Source organism: Coenobita brevimanus, chromosome 67, assembly GCF_032717465.1.
Source record: "Coenobita brevimanus isolate Jiangsu-jjx chromosome 67, ASM3271746v2, whole genome shotgun sequence".
Lineage (NCBI taxonomy): Eukaryota > Metazoa > Arthropoda > Malacostraca > Decapoda > Coenobitidae > Coenobita > Coenobita brevimanus.
In genome coordinates this window covers 1,847,212-1,863,558 of record NC_137020.1, presented here as the reverse complement: position 1 = coordinate 1,863,558, position 16,347 = coordinate 1,847,212, and the positions used below count along the sequence as shown (strand labels likewise).

Below are 16,347 nucleotides of genomic sequence, written 5' to 3'. Positions count from 1 at the left end.
TCCTTCTTTACTCTTCTGCCTCCTCAGTGCCATTTTCTTCCACATCCTGTCCATGAACGTTTCGCAAAACATCTTCCTAGCTGTCCTCTGATCTTGCAGATAAGCTCTTCATCTTTGATCATTTTGACACTATTCAGCATCTCCTGCTTCTTGATGGATGATTTGTCCTCTGTCACTACCTCGAAAAGAGTGCTCTTCACATGGTTGTTGAATGGCTCAATTCTGGCACCAGGATTCAGTTCTTCTGTTCATCCTGTTTTGAAAGAAAGAAGAAAGCTTTTCATATAACTTCAGGATCGCCTTTTTCATGCTCTTGATTTTGGTGTAGATGTTGCACCAAATGTAATGAACTATGACTTGGTCTGCAACCAGCACAGCAGATTGTTCACGACTAAGTTGGACATGACCAGCACCACTAGAGCGAACATGGAAGATCATCAGTTCTATGATGTATTTCTCAGTGGGCAGCAGGCCTGAAGCGAATTCATGACATTCTCGGTTGATTTTGTCGTTCAACGTCTTCTCTGTCATAGATCTGATTTCTCTTATTTTGAGAAAAAGCAGCACAATTCAACCAAAACCTGAAGAAACATAAGAAAATAACTTAGATGTGTATAAAAAATTGAAACTGTGCTACGGACCACCTATTCGGCATAAACCTGCATGAATAAAGTATAGGTGAACATCTCATACTTCAAACGGTATGTACAGGGGGTCAGAGCAATACATTGGTCGGAATATTTTTCATGAGAACGATTGTATTCAGGCAAAGCACATTTTAAGACCTGGAGGTGAAACTATCACAAAACTGTCACCCCCCTATTCTAGTGTATGAAATTTTATGGGTCACATCCTCGTGAGTTTGGAACGATTGAAAAACCTTTTCCTTACAAGGTAATTTCTTCTGATGTCACGTTAATAACCTCGTGTATGTATTTGTGGTATATATATCTTCCAGATGTCCGAGTTAACGGGGTACATCGCATACATGAAAAAATAATATGGAAGAAAATGTATCTACTGATGTATTGGCAGTGTTGCTTTGTTACTTATTTTTCCGTATGCTCTGTTAATTATTTTTTCATATTTTCCCACACTGAATGGTAATATTACATTGCGTTACTTATGTATTCCTTTTAACAACATAGATTGTATAAATAATTGAAACGAGAAGATAATTACAGGCCTATTTTAATGGAATAAAGAAATTTAAGCCACCTCTTACTTAACAACACTTTTCCACTGCCATCATCATCATTAACAGCTAGAAACAGTCCACAGTAGGACAAAAGCCTCTCTGTTCTTTTCCCTCTCTCGCCTATTACCTTTGAGAATGTTTGATCTAAGTCCACGTAATTTCCAAAATTCACTCCCCTCCCCCCTTCCATTGTTCTCTGTGTGTGTGTTTTTTTCCCTCCTCTCACACCATATCTGTGTTGTCCATTAAAGCATTATCCTGTAGGTGCGTTTATGTTACGAGTAAACTATGGCTAATATTTGCCTGTGGTTCCCAGTGAATGTTGAAACCTGCAGGATATCGGTGTTAGAGCAACGTTAAACGAACCATTAGACTCATACTAGGATCTAACTTGAAACAGACCTTGTAGCAAACCTAAGTTCAGTTTACTCAGACTGCAGAGTCCAACAACGCCCACTTCGATGCACAGGGGCACTAGAGCAGGCTACCGAAAATAAGGATTATATGACAGAGAGAAAAAAAAAAAAATCCTGAACCGCTCGTGGTTTCGAACTGCTGCATACCCACCATGGATTCTAATCCAAGCACGTCTACTGATTACGCCATGAGACTAGATTAGGGCATTCTTCCGATTTTGTGTGACGAGGCCAAAGTTGTGCCCACAGATACCTGCAAATTTATGAACTAAGGGTGCACACACACAGTGTCAGTGACCAGCGCTCACCTTGCAGAAGAATAATGATATATATTTATCTGACGGTTCTCTCAAAATATAATATTGATACCAATAACCTATCCCAAATACTTTGCATTGGCTACACAATTACCGATTATTTCAGTTACCATATAAAAGCAACATTCGTTCGATGATTAGAAGCTAAGCTAGCCCATGACTCTTAGGGGTAGGCTGACATTACTCAACAACATCAACAACAACAACAACAACAACAACAACAACAAATACCTTATACCCAGAAGCAACTAAGACATAAAATATTATAAATCATGCGTCTACAGAACACGTAAAAATTGACGTATTTAGTATCCAAGATTTACTACAAACACTATCCCAGCATCACCCGAATATTTACCCATGTTTACAAAAACTCTAGCACATTATAAGTTCACAGTTTACATAGTGTCTGTGTCCCAGTAAATCAAACTAAATTATGGACTAATAACTAATTACATGTTAGTTTATGGTGTGCCTCAAGTCCACATAAACTCTTGTGCAAACTCATCTATGTAACGAGTGGATCAGAGCTTGGTTCCACGATAGAAAGCAGAGAGTGGTTGTGAGAAGTCATTCATCGAAGTGGGCAAGAGTCGTCAGTGGTGTGCCTCAAGGATCAGTGCTTGGTCCCATACTATTTCTGATCTGTGTCAGTGACATCGATGATAATTTAGCCTGTAATGTACTGAAATTTGCCGGTGATACGAAAATGGTTAGTAATATTGCAACCAAGAAAGACTTCGATCAGGTGTAGAACAATCTGCACGTTGTGGGGAAATGAGCGAGAATTGGCAGATGCAATTCAATGTCGACAAATGTAAGTGCTTCCACCTTAGACATGGTAACCCCTCAAGAGACATACCAAATGGGAGGACAAATAGTTGAAAATGTTGATAGTGAGAAAGATATGAGAATTACAATTAATAAAACACTGAATAATACAGAACATATTACTAACATTATTGAGAGAGCTAACCAACTTGTGGTGAGAATAATGAGGACAACAGACGACAAAAGCATAAACAACACTGTGAACCTTTATAAATCTCTGGTTTGTCCACACTTAGAATTCGGTGTCTAAGTATGCAGACCATACAACCACCAGAAGGATGTCGATCTGCTGGAAGGAGTTCAGAGGATAATATCCAAGCTGATATCTGTCGTAGCCAACAACCCATATTAGGTAAGACTGAAGAAAACCGGCCTCATGTCACTAGAAATGAGAAGACTCAGAAGTGACCTAACTGAAGTACCTGTACAAATAATTATGCATGGTATGGAGGGACATATTGTTGGATTTTTTATATTGCACTACACCAAGGACCAACTAAAGCACACCCATTTAAGATCTTCAAACAGTCAACATTTTAATCTAGGAAAATACTTTTTCTCACAAAGGGTAGAAAACGAATGGAACAACCTGCCAGAGAAGGCAGTTTTGGCTGAAAGAACAAACACTCTTAAGGGGAAGATTGGAAAGCTATTCAGGCATGGGGGGGGGGGAGGCACTATAAGAGCCAGTGAAGACTTCCTGCCCCAGTCCTAAACTGTCCACCTGTGGAGTAACTGCATCCCCAGATGAGGATGGTAACTTCATGGAAAGACTGTTCCTGTTAAATCAAACTGTACCATCGGCTACGCACTATCTAACCATTAACTTCAGGTTTGCTCGAAGCTTACATAACTTCTGTCATAAATTCATCGTTTAACGTAAGCACACTGTTAAACCGAGCCATGGACGACCCTTATGGTTTTCACCTGTGTGATGAATCTACTTTTCATAGCATAAGACCTGTTTACATTTCTTCTTTTTCTTTTTTTTTTTAGATTTTACCAATTTTTTTTACTCAAATAGGAAACTCTCTTAATTCTCCACAGTGATGCCTAACATAATCATTCCAACTTCTCTCTGGTCTCACGTAAATATACGTTTTAAGGATTTTGTTAGACTCCAGCTTTCCAATCCAATAGGAAGGATACATAGATTATTTATCATTTATTTTTTACATGATTCCAGCTTATAATTATAATTATGGCATTTCTTTATCCCCCATTATATTTCTGTTTTTTCCTAGATTTCATTGTCATGAACTGGAACTGTCTGACATGCTTACTTTGCTATATGTGCTCTTCAGAATATCTTAGGTCTGCTCTGCTGCCTCCTGATATTTCAAGTTGCACATAATCTTTTCAATATTATGTATCTTCTTTGTTATATGGACACAAACTGGATCATTATCATACAAGAAAAAAATAAAAACATAAGAAAAGACGTTTCATGAAAAAGGTAGAATGGCCAACATTAAATATCTTCGTGAATGGCGTAGGACTGAGTGAATATAATAAAGATACCAAAGACGAAGGGTGTTCCTAGCCCACAAAACCATTCATGCCGAAATTGGTAGGAAGAAATTAAAGAAACACCATGCATTACAGAATAATTTGCAATGCTGTATCACAGCATATTAAAAAATGAATACATATGGTTGTATACTATTTGTACTCGAGCCTGCAACAAACCAAACAGTAATAATTTTGTCCTGGTCGTTTTTGAGACTGGAACAAGTCTGACATATAACCTCTTCAATTATATGCATGTCTAGCATATATATATCACTCTCAAGCGAAACAGAGCCACCAGCCTTGCTAGGTAATGCATATCATTTGGTCTTCGATTTCTTACCTACTGGTTGCTTATCACCTTCATAAATCAGGCATTTTCATGCTTAATACCATTTGTGATCATTTTGTCGTGTCTGTTTAAGTCTAACCTCTAAACCCTAGTAAACGACTACTATATATATATATATATATATATATATATATATATATATATATATATATATATATATATATATATATATATATATATATATATATATATATTTTATGTGTTCGACTCTTGGGCATAGGCTTCACAGCCTGCTATCAAAGCCCAGCAGTCCTCCTACATACCATACACCTCTACATGTCATATATATATATATATATATATATATATATATATATATATATATATATATATATATATATATATATATATTACTTTCTTATCTGTTGCAATTGTACTGCACCATGACTCATGCCCATAAATTAAAATTGGTCTAATCATGGACTTGTAAATTTTCACTTTAGTATGTACCGAAAGCAAATTATTATTCCAAATAGATTTCAACATCCCAACAGCTCATCAAGCTTGTCTAATTCTATCCTCAGTTTCACTGTTTAATGATCCATTAGATGATACAATGGTTCCCAGATATTTAAAATTTTCTACATTCTTCTCCACATTATTCCCAATTCACAATCGTTTTGGTTCTCCACATTTATATTAATAATTTCAGTCTTTCCACAATTTACTACCAATCTCACTTTTTCTCCTTCCTCCACCAGACAATTAAGCACCCTCTGCATCTCGTAAATACTTCTACAAATCAGTACCATATCATCAGCATAGTCCAAATCCATCAGCCTCTTATTTTCTTTCCAGTTAATTCCTGCACCTGTCCTCCTTACAACCTTTCTCATAACATAATCCATAACCAAAACAAACTGCAAAGGCGAAAGAACTTGAATCACTCCTGACCTAACTTCAAATGGATCACTCAAAGAATTACTCACCATTACCTTACAAAACGTACCTTCATGCAGGCTTCTAATAATATTTACCGGTACAAACTTTTCTGGTATACCATAGAATCTCATAATTTTCAACATAGCTCCACGTGAAACACTGTCAAACGCCTTTTCAAAATCCACAAAACACATACTAAGTGGCATTTTCATCTCATTAGCTTGTTCCATTAGATGCCTTACGATAAAAATCTGATCATTACAACCTCGACCCTTTTTAAATCCCGCTTGTTCTTCTCTTCAAATTTTATCAATTACTGGCTCTATTCTGTTCAACAAGATTTTGGAAAAGACTACAGGTGTCAAAGTTTTCCCCCTCCAATTTCCACACGCCCTTAAATATCCCTTTTTTGGCATTTTTATAATCACTTCATTTTTCCACTCTTCTGGATTTCCACCATTATCCCATGCCACATTAAAAAGTTTCAAAAGCGCATTCATCAACTCATCATTTTCCACCTTAAGCATTTCAGGAAATATTCCATTCTCTCCTGGGGCCTTAAAATTCTTTAATTCCTTTATACATACAAGTATAAAGGAATTACATACAAGTGCTCATGGGCCCTTTGGGCCCCTCGCGCTTGCTACTGCGGAGGGCTCTCGCACTGCTGTAGCTGTGGGCAAGAAACTCTACGCAGATCCTATGCCGGGCGCTGGGAGTGGCGTTATTTGGTCAAAATGTGATTGCTAATTAAATATAGTAAAAGTTTTTCAATCGTGATGAGACCAAGTTTTTTCACATCAGCGATTTTTTTGCGATTTTTATGCCAATTTTGGTGCGATTTGAATTTGTAGTTTTGGCTGCCAAAAGTACACACACACACACACACACACACACACACACACGCACACACACGGCTAGTGCTATAGTACTGTATATTAGATTGGGTGGGGACTACCACCAGACAGTTTTATTCACCTCCAGAAAGTTTCCCAGGGTTGGTGGTGAAAGGATTTACAGACATCAGTATTTAATATTTTCATTCATTTAAGCTCTCTACGCCATTCTAATGAAAGCATTTTGTATTATTCCTTCTTCCGAAAGGTGCCGTGCGTTCTGCATTACATATTATTCAACTCTGCACACACTCCATGGAATCCAGTCAACGGTACTGTATAGTACGGACACCAAAGCTGCACTCTGCAATCCTGCAACCATCTTTCTTTGCTGAGCTTCCTTTAGTGTTTCAGTAATATAAAGTCCACCGTACTCTTCTAAGCTCTATCCATCTACACCAACCTAAGTGTACATTACATCATCACATAAAAAGGAGCACAATACTCAACCTCAGGTATAAGGGTGGGGGCCGACTAGTACATACTCCCTCCATCAGTCGCTCTCTCGAAGACCATACAAATGTTCAGGACCTTTGTCTGATGTTGATTCTAACAAGTTCTCCAGCATATGTGACTTTTATTATATTTTCCTCTCTGTTGGGTACCACCTTCCATTATATGAGCCTCAACTTCTATCCCTCACTGAAAGTCAGTTGAATGAGAACATTGACAACAGCCCCTTCTCTGTGATGTCCTACTTTCTGTATACTCATTTCATTGCCGTTGTGAGTGTTGCATGTATCTGCGCAACAACTTTGTCAGCTCTTATATAACGAAACTTGATTATTCAAATTTTTTAAAACCCCAGTTGCAACTCTTTTGCACTATTTATATACATCCTAATTTTACTGACTATACAAAGTTTTTCAACTGTTTTACTCTTAAAGAGGAAAGCATTCTTTTATTGTTTCCTTTACCTCCATATCAGAAGATATCAATATTCAGCATCATCGTTACATCTCCTCTTCATTCATTGATCCTCCTGGTGAACAAACCACATTCAAAATTAATCGTCACTTAGTGTTAACATGGTAAAGCTTGAAGACCAATTACCAAAGAGTTTTTCCCTTTCCTCCTACCGCAAATAAATCGTTATTCTAGTTGGATGGGTGGATGGATAGGTAGTGGCTGAATGGAAGAGTGAGTGTGGTGGGGGTTGGGTGGTGTAGCGTGGGTGGGTTAGTGAGTAGTCAGGGTAGGTAGGTGGGTCGGTGGGTGAGCTGGTGTGCAGAGTAGGTGGGTGACTGAGAGGGTAAGCAGGGTGGATGGGTGGACAGGACAAGTGAGATGGGATAGATGCGCAGAGTGTGTGGGGTCGGTGGCGTGAGTTGGATGGATAAGAGGGTATTGAGGGTAGGCAGGGTCGGATGAGTGAGTGAGTGTGGTTGGGCAGGGTGGGACAGCGGGGGTGCGTTACTGGGTGGTTAGAATGGGTGAGTGAGTGGGCAGGATGGATAGTGAGTGAAGGAGAGTGGGAGGCTTGGGCTAGGGGGTGCGTGGGCAAGGTGGATGAGTTGCTGAGAGCGCAGCGTGGGTGCGGAGGACGGTGAGTGGATAACGGGAAGCTACTCGTATTTCCACTGGATGAACACGTTCATGGTAGAAGCAGATTCACGGGAAGTATATCCCTTGGGTAATGGACCCAAAGATGAATATTGATTCAGTAGGTAAAATGGGACCCGAGATGGCGTCTTCCACAAGGGGGTGGCCTACCAGGGTATGCAGCCTATGAGCGTGATTTTATACCTGGGTAATGTCGGGTTCCGTGCAAGTTATATAGGATTGAATGTGTAGCTTTGTGCGTAAACTTGATAATTTCAAATGGGCGAACAATGAGAAGAGTAGATAGTGGAGTGAATTAATTGTCAGGACTCTTCCCTCACACAGGAAACGTGCTTGACTGGGGAATTTCATTAGTGGTTAAATTTGCAGTCTGACAATGTGGCTAAAACGTAATTTTAGATGCGGCAGGCATTCTATGAGCAGCACTGTACTAATTTCTCTTACTAAAGATTTTGGGACACAAATTGCTTATTTCCTGTAGGTTTTAGCACCTTTAGCGACGGCGCACCACACTACATCACACAGAAACGGCCATTCCTTGAAGGGAATTAACAGATGGGCTAGTACTTTTGTACTGATGTTTTCATTAAAAGTACTACTCCTTCAGTATAACCTTGGTTTAGTTGGATTCGGGTTGTGAGTGACACAAAGAGAATCTCCTTCACCCAATTCAGTTAGAATTACTTTCAAGAATGACTCAGTAAAAGCAACTCCTCAGTTCACCTTTAAAACCAAGCCATCACAACTGCAACTGTGCGATTGTGCATATTGCAACTGAAAACTAAACTAAAATATGACAACCGTGACATCACTGACTTGAGGTGACAAAAGTTTGTAATTTTATTGCCTGCCTCCAAAACTCCACTATCGTTTTTCGAGGAACCGTTTCGAATCTCCATTTTGGGTGATTATAACGTTCATAATGTAGAGTGGTTACTGCATTCTGCCATGACTGGCGATACTGGTCTAGAGTGTGAGCTGTCTGCAGAATCATTTAATCTCAGGCAGTTGGTAAAACAACAAACCAGAATATCAGATAACCCTGACCATAACGCCTTTTTCTTGGACCAATTCTTGACAAATAATCCAGTTCAGTATAGGATGGAAGTACCGTCACCACTGGTATCCTCCGACCACTATCTCATAAAAGCCTCAATAGTCAGTTCCCCCAGACCTCCCCATCCTGAACCTGTTGGGGTAACCAGTTGGCGCTATCATAAGGCAGACTGGGATGGTTTTAGAAATTATCATACTGATTTTCCATGGCAGTCTTTCTTCTCCAGAGACATCAATTCTGTCTAGTTCCACATTAATTACTTAGTACAAGCTGGTATGGAATATTTCATACCAAGTCAACATTTCACTAAAAGATCGGACTCCCCCGAATGGTTTGATAGCAACTGTGCCACAGCCACAACCCAAAGTCATTAGCATATAGCTCTCACTTAAAATGAAAAATACCTGCATCGTTCAATCAATATAAAATTGCTACAAACCAAGGAAAAGTAGTAATAATTGTCACTAAATTAAACTTTCTTCCTACCATGCATCCAAATTATTAAACAATCTTAATGACAATAGAATATTCTGGTAAACTGTCATTTTTTTGTCATTTTTTTTATTAATAACTTTAACAGGTTATCATCCATTCCCCCACTAAAATCTTCAGATGGTAAGATTACAGATGACCCAAATGGAAAAGCGAACATTCTTCTCAATACATTTGCCAGTATTTCTAATTTAAAGGAAGTCAGCCAGAACGTCCCTGTACTAGAACTTGACTTCCAAAAACTGATCCATTTAAGATAAACACTACATTTGTACAATCCATCCTAGACAATTTACCAACTAACAGTGCTCCAGGTCCAGATGGAATTTCTCCATTTGTTTTGAAAAAAAAAAAAAAGTTCCCCTGAACTTGCTCCTGTTGTAGCTTAATTATTCAGACTATGCATATGTACTTCTTCATTCCCTGATTCTTGGAAAGAAGCCAATATCCACCCAGTTCTAAAGAAAGGAAGTTCCTCTGACTTCTCTTATTAGAGACCAATAGATATCATGTTTTCTCTTGATGAAGTACTTGAGATGGGATTAATAGGCCCATAGTTGAACATCTTGAATCCAACAACTTAATTGGTGGTAGACAGTATAGTTTTTGCCACAAAAGATCCATTATTGATATATTCAACCTCCTGAAGCATACCATCCATCAGTCAATTGAACAGCATGGAGAAACGCTTGTAGTAGTCCTTGATATTTCTAAAGCTTTTGACAGAGTGTGACACCATTCCCTGCTATCCAAACTCCCTTGCTATGGCCTAACACCTTTTGTTCTTCTGATTTCCTCATATCCCAGCAACAGAAAAATAAGAGTCAAAGTAGATGATGCATATTCCAATTTCCACTCAATTAATGCCAGCGTGCCACAATGATCAGTTCTGGCTCCAACCCTATTTCTAATTCATATGAATGATCTCTTATCTGTCACCCATAATCCCATCCATTTATATGCAGATGATTCAACTGTTCACAGTTCATTCATACTTAAACACCCATTCACAAAGTTCGGTATCTCTAACTCACAACCCAGCACTGCAATCTCCATAAATCAAGACTTACCTATGATCACTGAATGAGGACTAAATAACATCCTCACATTTAATGCCAGTAAAACCAAATACATGCAGTTTACTAATAGACAGACACTGCCTGATTCCTATATTACCTTCAATGCTGCTAATATTTCTATCGCTAAAAGTATTGATATTCTAGGTGTTTCACTTTACAATACCCTTAGGTAGACCTCTATGTTAGATTGCTTCAAAGAAACTTAGAATATTGTACAGAGTTCGTAACTTCTTCACTGACGAGCAGCAAGCTATAATTAATAAGAGTCATGTGCGCTTTCAGCTGGAATATTGTTCATCCTTGTGGAAAGGATGTGGAGAGGTAGCACTAATGAAACTAGAAAAAATTCAGAACAAGGCTTTCAGAATTACTAATAACCATCCTATTACAAATTAACTGCCTCTCCTTCAGGTAAGAATGACGTTGCCTTCCTTGCACTGTTTTACAATTACTTTTAAGACAAATGCTCTGACGAAGTTGCATCCATTGTGCCTGCACTCCATGCCTTCCCCCGCCCTACACAGGCATCTGGTAGCACTCGTGACTGGACTGTCACACTGCCATATTGCAGAAGGTCTGCCTATCAAAATTCTTTTATTCCTCGAGGTGCATCTCTTTGGAACTCGCACCGCCAAAGTGGCTTCCCCTCAAACTTCAACCTACGGCTGTTCAAGTCCAACTGTTACAGAGTTTTTGTGAAAAGAGCGAACCTGTAATCTGGTGTATGGATTTTTTAATTCATTTTTTTTCCTTTTTCTGTTCTGTTATTAAAAAAAAAAAACAATCTGTGGAGTTAATAGCTATCACTAGAAACTGGGAACACACAAGTCCCTCCTTCTCTCTCTCTCTCTCTCTCTCTCTCTCTCTCTCTGTATATATATATATATATATATATATATATATATATATATATATATATATATATATATATATATGGTGACATGTAGAGGTGTGCGGTACGTAGAAGGACTACTGGGCCTTGGAAGCAGGCTGTGAAGCCTATGCCCAGAGTAGGTCACATAAAATATATATATATATATATATATATATATATATATATATATATATATATATATATGGAGCCACTGTGGTACAGTGGTATAGAGTGCTTTTTCGTACACTGAAGAACGAGAGTTCTCGCCACGCTAGGGTAATAAACTTAGGGAGCGTTCTTCTAGCCACGTACTGCATTGGCAGCCATTAGGAGTGCTGTGGTTGAACCAGTGTCACATACTATATAGAATGCTTGCACCCAGTCGACTTACGAGGGCCGATTACACTTGGTTCACAGACTACACACACATCCAAAGCCACTCCAAGACTACAATACACTTATAAACACTTCTCACCCTACATACAATCTCTACCAGACAGCCTAAGCCACTTGGTAGAGATACATTGGCTGTATCATCCCCACTTCGGTTGGGATAGGCTGGTCCTGCAGTGGGCACTCAAACGGCTGATGAGAGATGATTATATATATATATATATATATATATATATATATATATATATATATATATATATATATATAGATAGATAGATAGATAGATAGATATAGATATGTGTGTGTGTGTTAGTTCTGTCTATGAGTCGTCTATAATGTGTTACAGCTGTCAGTAAAATACTCAATCACTGCAATCATTTTGGGGATTCAAGTGGTTTTAATTCTCCAGAAACTATTAAACTGGTCGAATGCTAATGCTATTAAAAAAAAAAAATCTCAGACTATCTTACGTACTATAAGAATACCTGCAGTTGCAGTCCATTTTAAAAGACTCTCCATGCTTCATCGCACATGAATCTAGTAATCAAATGTCAAAAAATTACAGATGAACTGGATCTCCGTCATAAGCATATTTCTCTCGGTTTTAGTACCACAGTTGAATCATCCATCACCACAAGTCCTTTAACATTTCATGCGAATTTAACCTTGACAAATGCAAATCACAAACCATTCCATCTACGTAAGAATTAAGTGTGTTAGCGCCAACAAGATTTTATGCAGATGAACACATGACAAAACGGTCAGCTTTTAGAAATGTTTTAGCACACGTTTATAAACAGTAAGAACGCTGTGCAGACACAAACGATCACTCATTCGATATCGGTGCAAGCAAGCATAACTGTTTATGTGTGAAGACAAATATATAATCGTAAATGTTGGCAACCACTGTAGTTTTTACGGTGTACACCAAAAACATGAATTAATAAAGAAAAAACAGATAAACAACCAAAGTGAAAGTGCGCAAGAAGAAACTGCAATACAAAAACGTAAAGCATGAATGAAGCATGAGAATCACATCCAATAAGCATGAGTGAGATGCTGAAATGGGAGCCAAGGAGTCAGAAGACTGAATCAGCCAACAACTGGTTCTGGGTTTTCATGTTAGACTTTTTTGTTACCCATGCAGTCGGCAAAATATATATCCAGGCACCTGGGTTTGAAGGATTTCAGAATGAGCTCTGAAATTCTGGTCATTTCAGGATAGTTGGTATGTCTGATTGTGAGATATGCCTTATAATACATTGTAATGGTATACATAACCCGTGTCTACGGTATTCGTTGCTGAAAAAATCATTGTTTTGAAATTTAGTCTTTAAAAAAGTTTTCCGCAATTTTTACTCTTTGTGTTTATTTGCTTGACCAGTAGAATGCTTGGATTTTTTTTTTTTTTTGCAAGTGAACGTAGATTGATTAGTTTTTTTTTTTTTTTTTTTTTTAACCGTCCGACTCTGGCAATTTTCTTCATTTCATATTGCACTGGTCATTTTTTTACTAACAGTGTGGACAAGAATGAAGCAATTTGCATTATTTATCCGGTATTCCCAGACGATTTAATTCAAATGAAGCAAATCCACCACAGTCATAGGGTTAAAACAGCCAGACTCACTGATAGCATGCATATTGTTTGCTGTTAAATTTCTTTTATGACTTAATGCTGACTGTAAGGTCGCATGAGCGATCCTTGGCTGTCAATGAATTGGCTTGAGGGTAACAATTCTGATAAAAGGTTTACAATACAAAAAGACCCATCAGCACGCCATACAAACCACCCCGCTAATAACACCACATTTGCCAATGATGTGCAGACGGCATGGTACTGGTGGTCAAACAGTGACATGTGAAGATGTGTGGCATCATCCATTGCTGACAGAACTACTGGCTCTCAGATAACGAACATAAAATACTTGATTTTGGCTGATTCGCCTTCCTTACTCTAAGGCCATAAGTAACCCGTTTACTATGTCGCCGATTTCTGCAGCTTTTTGTGGCTACTAATTAAAGTTTTCTTATAGATTGCCTTACACACAGGGGAATAAAAATATAATCTTTAACCACATACGACTCTCATAAAGTACCCTGGATGAAGTATGAATGAACAAATAAATGTAAAAGTAATGACGAGATAAAACCCCTTCACTGTGCAATAAAAATTTTAATCATGCTGTCTCCAGGCGATGTTATTACGCCTAGGGGAAATGTCTTTCAATTTACAGGTTAACAAAGATTAGATCAAAACCGTCCATTCCTAAAAGTTTTTCCTCAACAAAATGAATTATTGATACCATGAATCAACTATAAGAGACGTCACCATGGGGGAGAGGCTCGTCGTTTCACCGCTGCAACATTTTATTGCATTTCATTGGAGCTATATCCTGATGGTTTTTCATTAGCCATGGGGAGAACTTTCGGAGTGATGATGTTATCTATATCCTTCATTACCCCTGTTACTACTTGGGATTCTTCCTGAGTTCAGTAAAGCAGGTACTAGCCAGTGTCAGTGAAAAAAAAAAAAAAATCACTCTGAAGAAGTTAACCAATTCGAAACGGTGACTTCTTGCTACAGTTTATTTTTGTTGCAACCAAATGACTTCATTCAGTACGAAAAAGATCTCTTATAAAGGATGAGTTAATGACGGCTATATTTAATTACTGTAGTTCAATGAGCCTTCTGAAACTGGCAATATAATGAAAAAAAAAAAAAAAAAGTAAAATATAGAATTCCTCGAGGACAAGGGGATAGTTACCGGTATGCTTAACCTCTTCCCTACGATAAAGAATGTTCACATATTCCGCTACCGTTAAACGTAAAGAATGTTCACATATTCCGCTACCGTTAAACGTAAAGAATGTTCACATATTCCGCTACCGTTAAACGTAAAGAATGTTCACATATTCCGCTACCGTTAAACGTAAAGAATGTTCACATATTCCGCTACCGTTAAACGTAAAGAATGTTCACATATTCCGCTACCGTTAAACGTAAAGAATGTTCACATATTCCGCTACCGTTAAACGTAAAGAATGTTCACATATTCCGCTACCGTTAAACGTAAAGAATGTTCACATATTCCGCTACCGTTAAACGTAAAGAATGTTCACATATTCCGCTACCGTTAAACGTAAAGAATGTTCACATATTCCGCTACCGTTAAACGTAAAGAATGTTCACATATTCCGCTACCGTTAAACGTAAAGAATGTTCACATATTCCGCTACCGTTAAACGTCCACCCTGAAAAGCCCGAAAATAGCAAGATTAAAATGGAAAGACGTCATCGAATTATTGCAATTAAACATCAGAGAAATTACCAATATGCCAGGAATCGAACCCGGGATTCTCAGGTGAGAGCCAGGCAGCATACCACTACACCACGACCAGGTAAAAGTTAACTCACGTTGTCACAATCTTGTAACCAACGTCCCTCCGCCCCCACTGTGGGCATGAAGAGGATGAGTTAACCCCCTGGCACTCGGGCAAGTAGATGCTTTTAATCTATCCCAAGCACTTACGGCAAGTCAGAATGAAGAGAGAACTTGTATTTTTTCACAGGAAAAATCATCAGAGAAATTACCAATATGCCAGGGGGTTAACTCATCCTCTTAATGCCCACAGTGGGGGCGGAGGGACGTTGGTTACAAGATTGTGACAACGTGAGTTAACTTTTACCTGGTCGTGGTGTAGTGGTATGCTGCCTGGCTCTCACCTGAGAGTCCCGGGTTCGATTCCTGGCATATTGGTAATTTCTCTGATGATTTTTCCTGTGAAAAAAATACAGGTTCTCTCTGCAATTAAACATAATTATGCCACGACAAAGCCGTTTTTTTTTTTAATTTTATTGTTACTGTCACCAGACAATATTACTGAACTTGGAATATTTGAAACTAGGAAGGTTTACTACTGGCTTCAATGTCCGTTTCATTACAATACCGCCTCCTACAGACCTGAATCAAATTGTCTGAGGTAGCCAAACTACAATAAAAAACTGACGTCATAGTTAAAGGGTTACTTCAAACTGAGATGTGGGTATGCTGTGTATGAGGGACAAGTAAACATGGAGGAGGAAGGGGAGGAGGGGCGGATGATGAGGATGAGGTGCAGCTTACCAATAACATGGAAGGTCCGCTCGTTGGTGCCAAGTGGGTTACGGACAGAACAGCGGTACTGTCCGAAGTCACGAATCCGTTGAACTTGCATGGACAGAACTGACCGCCACAGACCAGAGTCCTGAAGTGAACACAGATGTATTAACAGACAGGCAGGCATAATACATACACACACACACACACACACACACACACATATATATATATATATATATATATATATATATATATATATATATATATATATATATATATATATATATATATATATATATATATATATATCTAGGCTACTTCCCCCCAAAGAAGGGGAGGTAGCCGAGACAGGACGACACACTCCCAATTTTCTCATCCAAACAAACAC

The 16,347-nt window shown here is 38.4% G+C and overlaps 1 protein-coding gene across 1 annotated transcript in view; it reads right to left on the bottom strand.

The window, feature by feature from the left end:
- The window catches only part of LOC145405488 (neurotrimin-like), an 87,020-nt gene that overhangs the window by 666 nt on the left and 70,007 nt on the right, over positions 1-16,347 (bottom strand). Inside the window, exon 8 of the mRNA XM_080276839.1 lies at positions 15,984-16,104. Within this exon, the coding sequence (XP_080132965.1) occupies positions 15,984-16,104 (121 nt within the window). The remainder of the gene's footprint in view (positions 1-15,983; positions 16,105-16,347) is intronic.